At 36.7% G+C, this 12,089-nt stretch overlaps 1 protein-coding gene across 2 annotated transcripts; it reads left to right on the forward strand.

Annotated features, from left to right (window-relative positions):
• Positions 1 to 813: 813 nt before the first annotated feature.
• Positions 814 to 8,917, forward strand: LOC135692107 (uncharacterized). 2 transcript variants are annotated; one of them, XM_065210143.1, is made up of 11 exons: positions 814 to 972; positions 1,200 to 1,346; positions 2,277 to 2,376; positions 2,666 to 2,758; positions 3,406 to 3,660; positions 3,833 to 4,018; positions 4,549 to 4,754; positions 4,998 to 5,100; positions 5,637 to 5,815; positions 6,861 to 7,086; positions 7,670 to 8,917. In XM_065210143.1, exons 2-11 carry the CDS (start codon positions 1,203 to 1,205, stop codon positions 7,732 to 7,734), a joined length of 1,557 nt encoding a protein of 518 aa, XP_065066215.1. In that variant the 5' UTR covers positions 814 to 972; positions 1,200 to 1,202; the 3' UTR covers positions 7,735 to 8,917. The 2 variants fall into 2 exon arrangements, with proteins under 2 accessions (XP_065066215.1, XP_065066216.1); XM_065210144.2 differs by having other exon boundaries at positions 827 to 983.
• The last annotated feature ends 3,172 nt before the right edge of the window (positions 8,918 to 12,089 follow it).

The raw sequence follows: 12,089 nt of genomic DNA on the forward strand, positions 1-12,089 counted from the left end.
ATCCCGCCTAAAATTATGACGATAAAACCAAATCTGAGCTTAAAAAAGTCGTATAATTAAATTTGGAGAAATTTCCAAAACGAGGTCGTAAGTCGAATTGGTGTATAGCCACCGGTTTCAATATTGGCGCATAGATAGCATACTCCAAGCTGTCACATCGAATGGCTGCTGATTTCCTCGATTTTGAATTTCTTGGATACTTTGCAGAGGTGGTGCCAGAAATCTTGCGACAGAGGGGTTGGAGCTTCCGACAGGGGAGCTAAAATGACTTAAATAAGCAGTTTTTGTACGTTATTTTGTCAAATTTGCTCCGACAACAACCTAAAATTTTCCTCCGATGGGGGGCTAGATGCTTCCGACGGAGGGGCTGTAGCCCCCCCCCCCTTAGCCCTCCCCTGGCGCCACCACTGATACCTTGAGATAAAAGATGAAGTAGGAAGCTGGGAACTCTGTCAAACTCTTGTGAAGGTTCAATTTAGTATATAAACAGAAGAACTCTAGTCAGTCAGGGAGAAATGCAGCAATTGTTGCAATTGAATTTTAGATTAAAAATTCAAGATTTACAGAGAAACATAGCTCTTAGAATTTGACCGGTTTTTTAAACCTGTGCAACCGGCCTAGATCCGCGCCTGGTATGTCTACTAGGTTTTCGAAAACAATTAACATTTATACTTTGCATTTGAAGTTTTTACTGCATATGTTGAGGCCACGTGGAGTATTTGCGCCCGCGAGACTTCGAGGCTTAGTCATAACAATTCAATTCAACTTCCGATTAGGTAACGACAGTGCAAACTACCAAAGTTTGCAATGACGACATTTCTATTCTTATATTCAAGGGGAAATTACCTTTGACACAGAATAGCGTTAAACAACAGTTCGGCTGCTATAAAAATAAAGCTAGAGCATATTCGGATTTAGTTTAAAAAATACACGAGAGAAAGCAAACTTGAAAGTAGACACTTGAAAAAAGAAGTAAGTACGAGGTACAATAATATATATACTAGCTTGTCGAGAATGTTCCATTTTACGAATAACATAGTAAGATTACTATGTGAATTACGTTCTGATTAAATTATTATATACGTAAGCCTGACGATTCAAACATGCGAACGCAATCCATTCTCAAATATTCCTTAAATAATTTTAAATGAATTTCAGCTAGAGGTTTTATGATTTAATGAACCATTATCCATTTCCAGGAAATGGCCGAAAGACAAGTTAGTGATGAAGGAAATGATTTCGAAGTTTTGCCAAGACATAACCAAAAAGATGGGGATTTTGTGAGCCTTAACTCAGCAACATCAGCCGTTGGTGATCCATACGAGCAAAGAAAAGATATTTTAGAAGTGAGAAACAAGTTAATACAGTAATTATAATGTAGACTGTTGATGATAGAATTAATTATTAAACTACACTACCAGGACAAAGTATTGCAACATCCAAATGAAAATGGCGTCCAAAAAATTGAAGTTTTGCAAATTTATATCTTTACGCGGAAATATTCCCCTTAAAAGAAATAATGCTAAGCAAGTAGTCATATTCTTTCAAATTTATTGAAGATTTCGAAATACTCAAAATTACATTATTAACATAAGAAATTTTACAGCTATAAGGAAAAATATCTGCAGTGGTAAAATCAACAGGACAAGGAGCTAGTAGTTGTGATAAAACTCCAATTAACTACTCTTCAATTTTAATAATTTTGAAACTTTTTATAGAAAATGATAGTAAAATAGTGAAAGATTACGAAACAATAAATGAAGTCATTATTCCTGACTTCTTTAGCCCTGAAATTTTTCAGCTCAACTTTGGTAATTTTTTGGTACAGTTAGGCCCATATAAATTAGGAAATCATCAACTAGTGATATGCGAGTTAATGCAGTGAAATGTGTCAAAATAATGCAAAACAGTCTATTCAATGCTAGGGAAATGTGGAAAGCAGTCTTTTTTATAAAAAGCAATTCCCTTTACATGGCAATTTTTACTCAAATTTAGCTGAAAATCTTCTAACTTGATGTCCTTCCTCGGCCATCACAAAGACCTAACCTTGAAATAAGCAAAAATTTCCTTCTGCCAATGAAAATGATCTAATTTGAAATCCATGAGGCTCTCTAAGGTCCAAACAAGAACTGACTTCTAGAGAGCTTATGGAGAATGAAGGAGAATCCCAATGCATTTTATCAACAAATTTTGTGCATCAATTCCAAAGCAATCTCTCTTATTTGTCTGACATCTACCTTCATTCATCATCTCAAGATTTGTGTCTTTTTTCTTAGAGCAAAGTTGCATTAGAGAAATTGAAAGGACAACTGAATTTTGGAAATGATGAGATAATAGATGAAATTCATGGAAAACTCAAATCAAGGGAAGCTTTGGGTATGTTTTTTATCTTTAGCTGTTCAACATTGATCCAACAACATCGCAACCTCAACAAGCTGTACCCATACAATTTAAGATTTCCCCAATTCACGTTAGGCCCCTTATTTATCAAGCATTACAAGCTGAATTACAAAAGTTGGAAAATACGAAAAAGATGAAAATATACAAGAATGGGAATGTTATACCCTATTAGCTAAAATAATGGATAGCATTTAGGTATTATAAACTTTTAATTATTTTATTATATGAGATAATCTAGAATTTGTTTCATCTTCAAATGTTTCAGATGCAAGAATTAGTGATGAAATTGTTGTTCTCAATGATATAAGCAACAATACTGAATGGAGTGGTGTTAAAGAAGTTACTTCTCAAGCCAAAGGTAATTTGCTGTTTGAAATATTTTTTTGGCTGACAGAGATACCAGCTAGCTATTACATGTTTTTGACTTAAAATGGCTGCTAGCCATAATTAAATTTGTACTGAAATGTTCTGATAATATCATAGATTCTTATATCATGATTATTGTTCAGCTTCAATTCAATCAGCTCAAATTGCAATTTGGGTTGTTCTTGTTTCAAACCTGTAAAGTACTTACAGCCTGTCTTCACCTGTTCACCAATTCAAAACCTTCCATAACTGATTGGATCGTTGATTAAATTCTCTCTTTGAAGCTTGGTAGGTTTTAGTACTAATCCAACAACCCTTTTCTAATGCAGGTGATTGGCATTAATCTCATTCATTTTACATTAAATGCAAATCCCAACTAAGGTGGCATGAAAAATGTTGATATGTCACTTAGAAATTTGGCATTGGGTTCTCTGTCAAGAATAAATTTTATGTGACAGAATCAATTGTTATTCCAGTGCTTCTTTTTCTCTGTTATTCTGAAGAAAATTCCCTAAAGTTAAGAACTGCACCTAAATGTTGTTAATCAACTGATATTCAAATGCCTTTTGACAAAATTTATTTTTAATCTAATACAAAAAGGAAGTGTCTTTATTATTTAATTTATCTCAATATGAATAGATTTAGTTTCCAAAGTAAAGGATTTAGCAAAAGAAAAGAAAACAACAGTGAAGCGTGCACAAGATGTTCTTGATATCTGCCTGCCATCATTTATACTTGCCTGTCAGCTATCAGAAGAAGACATCAAGCTCTCGTCAGAGTATTCAGAACTGCAGGACTTGTATCAAGAAACAAAAGCAGAAGTGCTAAGGTGTCAGCAGGAATTTAAGATGGAGGAAAGAGAAGAAAAAATTAAGGAGGGACAAGCATTACTGCGTATGTAATGAGTATTTTGTAAACTATTTCCATGACAATCTGCTTTGGGCCTCATTCTCATCAACTTCTTATCAATTGTCTTTTCACTTTAACATAACTCTTGCTGTTTTTACCACGAGTCTAGTTATTACTTAAATCTTTTTCAAGCACTGTATTTATCTTTTTTTATCAGAGAGGTCAATATCAGCAGCATCAAGTGAATGTGAAAGAATAGATGATCTGCTTGTGAAGGAGAAAGACAGTGCAAATTTTGAGAAGTTCAAACAAGATGAGAATCATGTAGACTTGATGATAAAAGCTGAAATACATGAGCTTGGTGATTGGCTAAAGAGTTGTCAAAGTGATTCTTACAAAATAGGTAAAAATACTGATAAAGTGCTTTATTTGGATAAATGTATAGCAATTTCTAATGACATCAATTCTTCATAATAGTCCAATAGTTAAAATTCTTGACAAAACTCCTTCAAGTAGCTGAGACAAAGCACTTTTAAGGTCCAAATGAACTGTGAGCTTATCAAATTGTTTAATATATGAATGAAGGCTGTTGGGATTTATGCCTGGTTCTTGGTTATTCTGAAAATGGAAGGAATATTCAAAACTGCAGGGCCCCCAACTACACTGTAGCACTTTTTTGGATTTTTGCTCATTAGAATATCAAGATTTATTTATAGGTTTCAAGGGGCCGCATATCTGTTCGTCTGTTCAGCAGATTCTGTGGGGATAGGGGCAAAACCCATTGATTGAGCAAGCCAGTTTAATTGTAATGAATTTGGTTTGCTTGAGAGCAGGAACTAATTGTACTCATACACTTGATACCCAGCATCTTTCATCAGTTGTAAAGTGTGAAGACACCATTCTTTGTAGTTAATATTTAAAAATCTTTTTCAGAATCTGTGATTGAAGATCAAAACCAACTGTTCATTGATGCAACAACAAAATTCAATGGACATGTTCGAGAAATAGGTGTATCATTAGAGATAAATGCTGGGAGACAGGCAGATTTGATGAAGCAATTAGATGAATTGAGAAAGGAAGAGGAAAAGTTGAAAAATGAACGGATGTTTCAAGTAAAAGTCCAACAAAAGGCTGAAGATGTAAGCTTTTGTGAAAAATTATACAACTGGTATTTGCAGGCTGCAATATCATAATTTTTCCTTTTGCATGCCATTTGTAAAAGTTGAGAAAGTTCAAACCCTTGATCATAATTAAAAACCTTCAATTTTCAAACATGTTCAAATGTAACAATATGCTCAATGTGCATGAAGCTTGACAGGTAAGCTTGAAAAAGATTCAAAGTTTTATATATGTGTCAGTCTTCTCAATATGTTTCCTTGCAGTTCAATGTGAAATTGCTAGCTGAACTTAAGTCTCTGCGAAAGAAGATCAATGACATAAAAGAACATGCTTCTACTGCAGAGGAAATAATGCAAAACATCAAAGGTATACCATATTACCTCTAATAGCCGCCACCAACATTTTTTAAATTTTTGACTTTGTCATTTGCTAGAGCAAGGCGTTTGTTACAAAATTGAAAAATTAAACTCATTATATTTTACTAGGAGAAATAAAAATATGGACCATTGAACAGAAAGACAAGTAGGCTTTTATGTGAAAGGTTTTTGGTCAGATTATCAAAATGATTAAATTTTTAGACTATTTAGGTATTTCTAAACAAAATGATATTTGTTTATTATTGTGTCCAGTGAAAATTTAAAGAGAGCTTGTTAAGGCTTAACAATCAACAAACACCTTCAAACGTCACAACTGAAGAACATGGGCATTCCATGCTATTAAAAGTAACAGTCCAACATATGTTAAAACAGCTAAAATTAGCTAATTGACTGATATATAGCCTATTGAACTCATCCACTGAATTTCACCGTTGGGGGGGGGGGGGGGAGAGAGACTTAACTGACTGTTTAAGATTAAGTTGCAGTCGTAAATGTTAAATGGCTCAATACCTTAAATTTCAACAGAGTGCAGTAATCTTCTTCTTAACAAGTCATTTGAAATACAAAAGGCAAGAGAAGAGAAGCTGTCACAACTGATGATCGAGGCTCTTATGCGCGAAAGAAATGTCATGTCTACAGCAGTTGTTGAGCTTAAACTCAGAGAAAAGATGGCTGAGGAGAATATTGGAGAATATGTTTGTCAGGTAATGATAAATTTTTTCTTTAAAGGATGCTAGTGATAATTGACCATTTTATACTGTCACCTGGTTAGGTCTTAGGTTAGCCTCCAGCAAATAAAACTATATATGTGGAAGTATGCCTACTGCTCATGTCATTGCAGCCATTTCCAGGTCCTTGGCCAAGCATGATAAGATAAACAGTTGTAGGGAAATGAAGTGGAAGGAAAAAAGGTAAATGAAAATAACAAAGCTAGGACCCTCCCAAAGCATGTCTCAGAAAACAATAACAAGAAAGAGAAAAGGGCTCCTTTTTGAAATTTTGAAATACAGGTCAGCATCCACGAGAAGAAGTGAGTTAGAAGTTGTCAGATCAGGTAAGAAAGGCATAGCTGGAAGCATGTTGGCATGAAACTATTTGCTTAAAGGGTGAGCAATGCCTGCTCAAACCATTCAATTGCCATGTAAGCATAGGATCCTTCATTGCAAGAGTTGGGCCTAAGACGATGATTTTTTAGCTTACAAACCAGTAAGTAAGGGAAAAGGATGAAAGTTCCTGAAAAGTTTTCATTGTTGACAAGTATTAGAAGGTATTAAGAATTTGTTGCTCTACAGCTAGTTCTAGAATACCGTTTTTCCTCTAATGAACGCCGCACTCTGATAAACGCCGCCCTCTATTGAGCGCCGCATCCAAAATTTGGAATTTGTAATAAACACCACGGCGTTCTTAAGAGGAAATACGGTAGTTATTTTGTTTGGTCATTTTTCGCTCAAATTGTTTGGGTCAAGTTTTCCGTGGAAGGTTCTTTAATGAATTATGGCTTCTGAAAAGCGCTCCCTAAAATGTTTTGTTTATTCATATTGTTAAAACTGGAGCACATTACACAAATTCACCATGACATTGATTGATATGAGAGCAGGGAGAAAATTCAGGGAAATATCAGCAATTTTTCTCCTTCTTTCTTGCAATGATTGAATACCACCGCTCTTTATATATATAATTTTGTTGTTTAGCTATATACAATAGTCATAATATATACTATATACACAGTCCTATCGCCTGTCTTTTCAGATTGAGCTTATACGCAAAGACATCGGAAAAGCAGCTTCAAAGGGGCAGGGTCTGACTGTCTCAAAAAAGAGACAAGAGTTAAATGAGTACGAAGAGGAAGTGGAAAAAGAGAAACAAAATCTAACTGACTGCAAATCCAAGAGTGAGGAAGTCATGGCACGGCTCGAGAAAGTCGACGAGAAGCTCGAAAAGCTTGGTGTTTCAAGTCAGTCAATTGATTCAATGAGTAAGTTCTTTGTGATTATTTAACTTAATAACTCTCTTGAATATACATTGATCAAACGTCCCATGATTATGAAAATGGCATCATATAAGCTGGACTTCTGCAGCATAATTGCCGTCTTGAGAAACACATCCATGGCTTAACTATTGATGATATAGCCACTGTAGCTATGATTTAGCTGATGAAATGAAGTTTTTACTTTCTGGTTCTTGATACAGGTTTTCCATGTAAAATTCCGTCTGCTCTGCAGTGCTTCATTTCAGTTTTCCATTAGTTATAAGGCGGATTCGCACAATTCGTACTATTGCACTGGTCCGAGAAGATCCCATGATGCGAGTGTGACTGTGTTCATATCAGTACTGTTCACTATCAACTTCTTCATTCTAATAATCTTCATAAAAATTAAAGTTTCATTCATGTTATTTCTATCTAATAACCTTTGTTGACATCTTTTGAGAGCACCGGGTCGATTAAGATTTCTCTTCGCCGCGAGCTTCGTCATAGTATTGCACAATATTTTGTAACATATTTGCTGCCCTGATTACATCTCTATGATATATTTTTTATGTTTTTCTGTTATTTTCAGTTGCTCAACAGCTTTCAGAAATGCAAGTAGGATCTTCTGGTCCCATGTCTTTTGTTTCTATGTGAGATCGTTACCTTCTCAAGAGGGACAGTTGAATTGTAGATTAAAGACCAACTCTGAGTGATTGAAAAGTGTCCATTTTTGCGCCGTTTCTGGAAGTAAATATCCCTAGGTCTACCTCTATTTTAGAAAATTATTATTTCTCATAATATTTTTTTATTTCATTTTTTATTATACCCTGAAAATGGGTTTTGTACAAAGTAATGATTCATCAGCTTGTTGAGAGACACTTAAGATTAACTGATCCGGGACGTCGCTATGCAACGGGCGGACATCCACCGTAAGTCCTCGAATAAGCCCCCACCTTCGAATAAGCCCAACCCCCTCGAGTAAGCCCCCATCCTAAAGTAATTATTGTGAAATAAGCCACCACTCTCGAATATCCCCCATGGGCTGAACTATTGCCTTGACAGCAGTGGGTTTATCCCAATAATCTGCATTTTTAAGCAAACTGACCAGCCTCGTATAGAGAAAAAAAATTTAGCCTTGTAATATTTTTGGCTGCTGCTGAATAAGCCCCTACTTTCGAATAAGCCCCCCCCCCCTTTCAAATAAGCCCCCACTAAAACTTGTTTTTGCAAAAGAAGCCCCTGGGGCATCTTCGAGAACTTGCGGTATTACTGTTACGAGTTTTGAAAGCAACGAATTATGTTCAGAAGCTTTGCCATAGAAGTAGATATATGAAGCGTAATTCCATTTCATAATCAGTTTAACGACCCAGCAAAGTCCTAAAGATCACTTTCCATCTATAATCTCTGTTTTATTCATGTAAATAATTGTGGATCGTTTTGTGAAGAAACTCGGCCTTCGCTGTCTGTATTCGCCACCCTTTAGCTGTATTTTCCAGTTCTTAAGCGTTCTCTGCAAATTCTGGTACTTTTAGCTACAGCTGCAAGCCTATGGAGCAGCAAACACACGGTCAAGATCCTGCAAGACTTTTTAAATGACTTGTGTTCTTTTGCTTAATACTTTTCCATGATATTTTATCGGTCCTAAGTTTTTCATGTATGCAGTTTACATCAATAAGCAAACCGCCTCCTCTGGCTATAGGATAGTTTAGTTTTAGTTTTAATTGGCGTATCAATTTTCCTTATAATACAAATAATTTTGAAGTATATAATATCTTAGAAATCATAATGGGCTGAGGATTTCTTTATTTTCAATAAAATTGAGAGGAGCAAGATTGAATTTTTTGGCCTCATTTTCCAGGGCTACTCTTTCCGGGTTGAGATGCGAGGACATATTTTCGTAGCATAGTCTTCGATATCTCCCTCATCGAATCTTTTTCAATGCCAAAACTGGCAGGGATTGATCTGGACTTGCTATCACGCCCACCGAGGTAGGGGATTGGGGCAATCGCCTCCGGGCCCGTAAGCAAAGAGGGGTCCACTGGTAATTAAACTATCTCTATTTCAAACATGCCTCTTAATAATATGTCGATAATGTGGCATATCTGTACTGGGAAAATTTAACAATGCTTTATGAATACGAATTTTAAAAAAATGAGGATAATTCTATGCATTATGTACTAACTAAACTTATTGCCCGCAACTCGCGCGCGATAGCGCGCGAGTGAAGGGCTTATAGTCTGCCCCGCGTATAAGTAGCATATGGAAACTTCAGTTCATAATGTCAGCACTTTGTCAGCAGATTTTGTCACTTCTCTGCTGCCATGACAACTGTCAATCAATTTCATTGTCAATCAATCGGCTTTGTCGAGGAGGTCGTTAACCGCCACATCTTTGTGCGGAAGGGAAGTATCTTCGGAGCGTTGCTCTGCCAAGACTCTGTTAAAGGCCTTCGGTTTTTTTGGCACGAAAACGGTGCTGCATCACAGCTCGGTTCTCCGCAATGGATGGAAGTTTTGATTCGAAGTTTTGGGAATCAAAACAAGTCGAATGCCACACCTTTCTCCCAAAAACTCGACACCGTGCGAGCAAAAGTTATGATTGTCGTGATTATCGCCTGTACATCGCTGTACGAATCCTTTATCGCAATCTATTTTAGCTGTACTTATCGCAATCTATTTTAGCTGCCGTTCTATCACGTGTCCATTTTCATACGTCATTGCTTCACGAAAACGAAAAATAAATGTCAAACCCTAGAAAAACTTCATGATTTTCAAAAGGGCGTTGGACTTAAATCAAAGGCAAACTGAACACCAAAAATTCTTGATAAAAAGAATAGTTTAGCATCAACTAGAGCAGCTGTTTTTATAAAATTGTGAAAACCCAAGATGGTGTCTTCTTCGAATATCCTGACCTAAATTTTCAAAACAATCATTATCAAGGAACTAATTGTTTGCGGGCAGTACTAGCAAGAGCTATTTCTAGTTTTAGGCTATTGCTTCGGGCAGGGAGGGGCTAAAGCGCTGGACGTGTTACTGGGTCCGGCGTAACTCTCCGCGGCCCTGCCTGCTGTGTCCATTATTGCCTTCATTGGTGTATTAATTTCTCGCAACAAATTTGTAACCTGTTTGCGAAGTAGGGGAAAGAAGAAAGAAACGCCATACAGCATTAACTACTGGACACAAGGGACTCTGCGTCCAGGGCCCTAAGCATATGAGTAGCCTCAGATTTTCATGCGTTGAAGACACCAAATATAAAACACTAAATTATACACAAACGAAGTATAAAACTTTACGATCTTATTTTTGTTAAAGAATTAGAAAAACTGGTTAAAAGAATTAGCAAGATAACATCTTGAGATTTTGGAATTAGTTGGTAAGTCCAGTCTCTCTTATTTTCCAAGCTGACCGACTTGTTCTAAATCCAAGCCTTCTGAACCCGTGATTTGCCCTTTGAGTAGTATTTGGTTTTGGCTGGGACTGCTTACAGGAATTTAGAGATCGGCACTATATCTTCACTCTAGACAGATTCAAGGTCGGTGTATATTTCACGAGAAAAGTTCAAACAAACACTTCCCTCGGAAAACTGCCACAAAATTTATCATTTGTTGTGATTTCTTTTCTACTCAATGGGAAAGTTGGCATAGAGAAGTAACTTCCTGGCTGCTTTCGATAAGTTCAAGAAATAAACCCAAAACAACTTGTGGACACCAATGCATACTTCATATTTACTGAAAGAGTTAGATTTTCTATTTTGTCCGGAATATATAAAGCATTTAAATTTTATTGAAGGTAGATGTGCCTAGGATAGGATAGTTCTACACACCAACTCCTAGTTCCACGCTTGGGTATAATGTTTCACTGGGATTCAACATAGAAGCTTTTGCAGCCTTTTGCTAAATATCTGGTTAAGATTGAACAGTGTCCATTAAAAAGCATCTCGGGAACTTGGTGCCCCATGTCCATCTTTGTGAGAAATTAAATTATGTTGTTTTAAAAGCACAACCTAAAATCTCTTATTTCAGTTCACTTTGTGAATCACTTAACCGAGACTCAGTGGCGTAACGGACTAATTTTATTTCGAAAGCTAAGGGCCCCAGGGGCGCCGCAAAAAGGAGGAAGGGGTGCTGTACCCTTTTACACTTAGTCTGTTGACATCTAACGGATTTTTTGCCGGGCAAAAGACAAGGTTGCCAAATGCCAAGTTTTGGAAAATAATACCTGTGAGATTTCATGTGCGCAGCCGCAGCTAGCGAACAATGGAACTGGGGTCCAAGGTTGGGGGCAGAAGAATTCCGAATTTCAGTAGATCTGGAGTGCTCAAATGGCTTAAAACTAGACCATTCAGAATGCCTAAACATATTTCACATTTAAAACATTCCAGAAAAACACAGAGGCTTTTAAACATAAGAATATACAATCGAAGCAATGAACAATAATAATATGTAATACTGATACACATTAACGCGTTTGACAATCATTCGCGCAATAGGTCTGGGCAAGTGATTGTGATAAATAATATAGTGGAATTCAGGGGCGGATCCAGTGGGGTGCGAAGGGGGCTCGAGCACCCCTCAGATTTGAGAAAAGACTTTTTGGGGATTAAAGCTTATTCTACCGCAATTTTGTTTATTATTATTTAAACCATTTAAATAATACCGGGAAGTATGCACATCTCCTGAAATTGTTATTTCCGCTTCAATGCCCCGTCTCACAACTGTTCAACATTGTTATTTCAGTCCATGCATTGAACTGTTATGAAACTCCCCCTGGTTGTCCTGTATAGCATTCTACAGACTCGGAAAGCATTGTCTCCTCTTATATCCAGCCACTTAAGGAACCCGTGGCCTGTAAATTATACGAGTTTCTGCACCCGTGGAAGTGAATCTAGCCAATCACGGTGCCAGGTCGAGGGGTTCTAAACTTTGGCGCGAGAACCCATGGATTTCAAAAATCCAAAACATCAAAGAATACCGACAAACCAGGGGGAGTTTCTTCGTTTCAATCTACAGT

This window comes from Rhopilema esculentum, chromosome 13 (genome assembly GCF_057945365.1).
Source record: "Rhopilema esculentum isolate cy_ngs chromosome 13, ASM5794536v1, whole genome shotgun sequence".
Classification (NCBI taxonomy): Eukaryota; Metazoa; Cnidaria; class Scyphozoa; order Rhizostomeae; family Rhizostomatidae; genus Rhopilema; species Rhopilema esculentum.

Coding starts and splice junctions, on each gene's coding strand:
- LOC135692107 (XM_065210143.1), top strand. CDS start 1,203: ATGGCCGAAAGACAAGTTAGTGATGAAGGAAATGATTTCGAAGTTTTG. Junction 3,661..3,832: donor GGAGGGACAAGCATTACTGC/GTATGTAATGAG, acceptor TTTTTTTATCAG/AGAGGTCAATATCAGCAGCA. Junction 4,755..4,997: donor TCCAACAAAAGGCTGAAGAT/GTAAGCTTTTGT, acceptor GTTTCCTTGCAG/TTCAATGTGAAATTGCTAGC.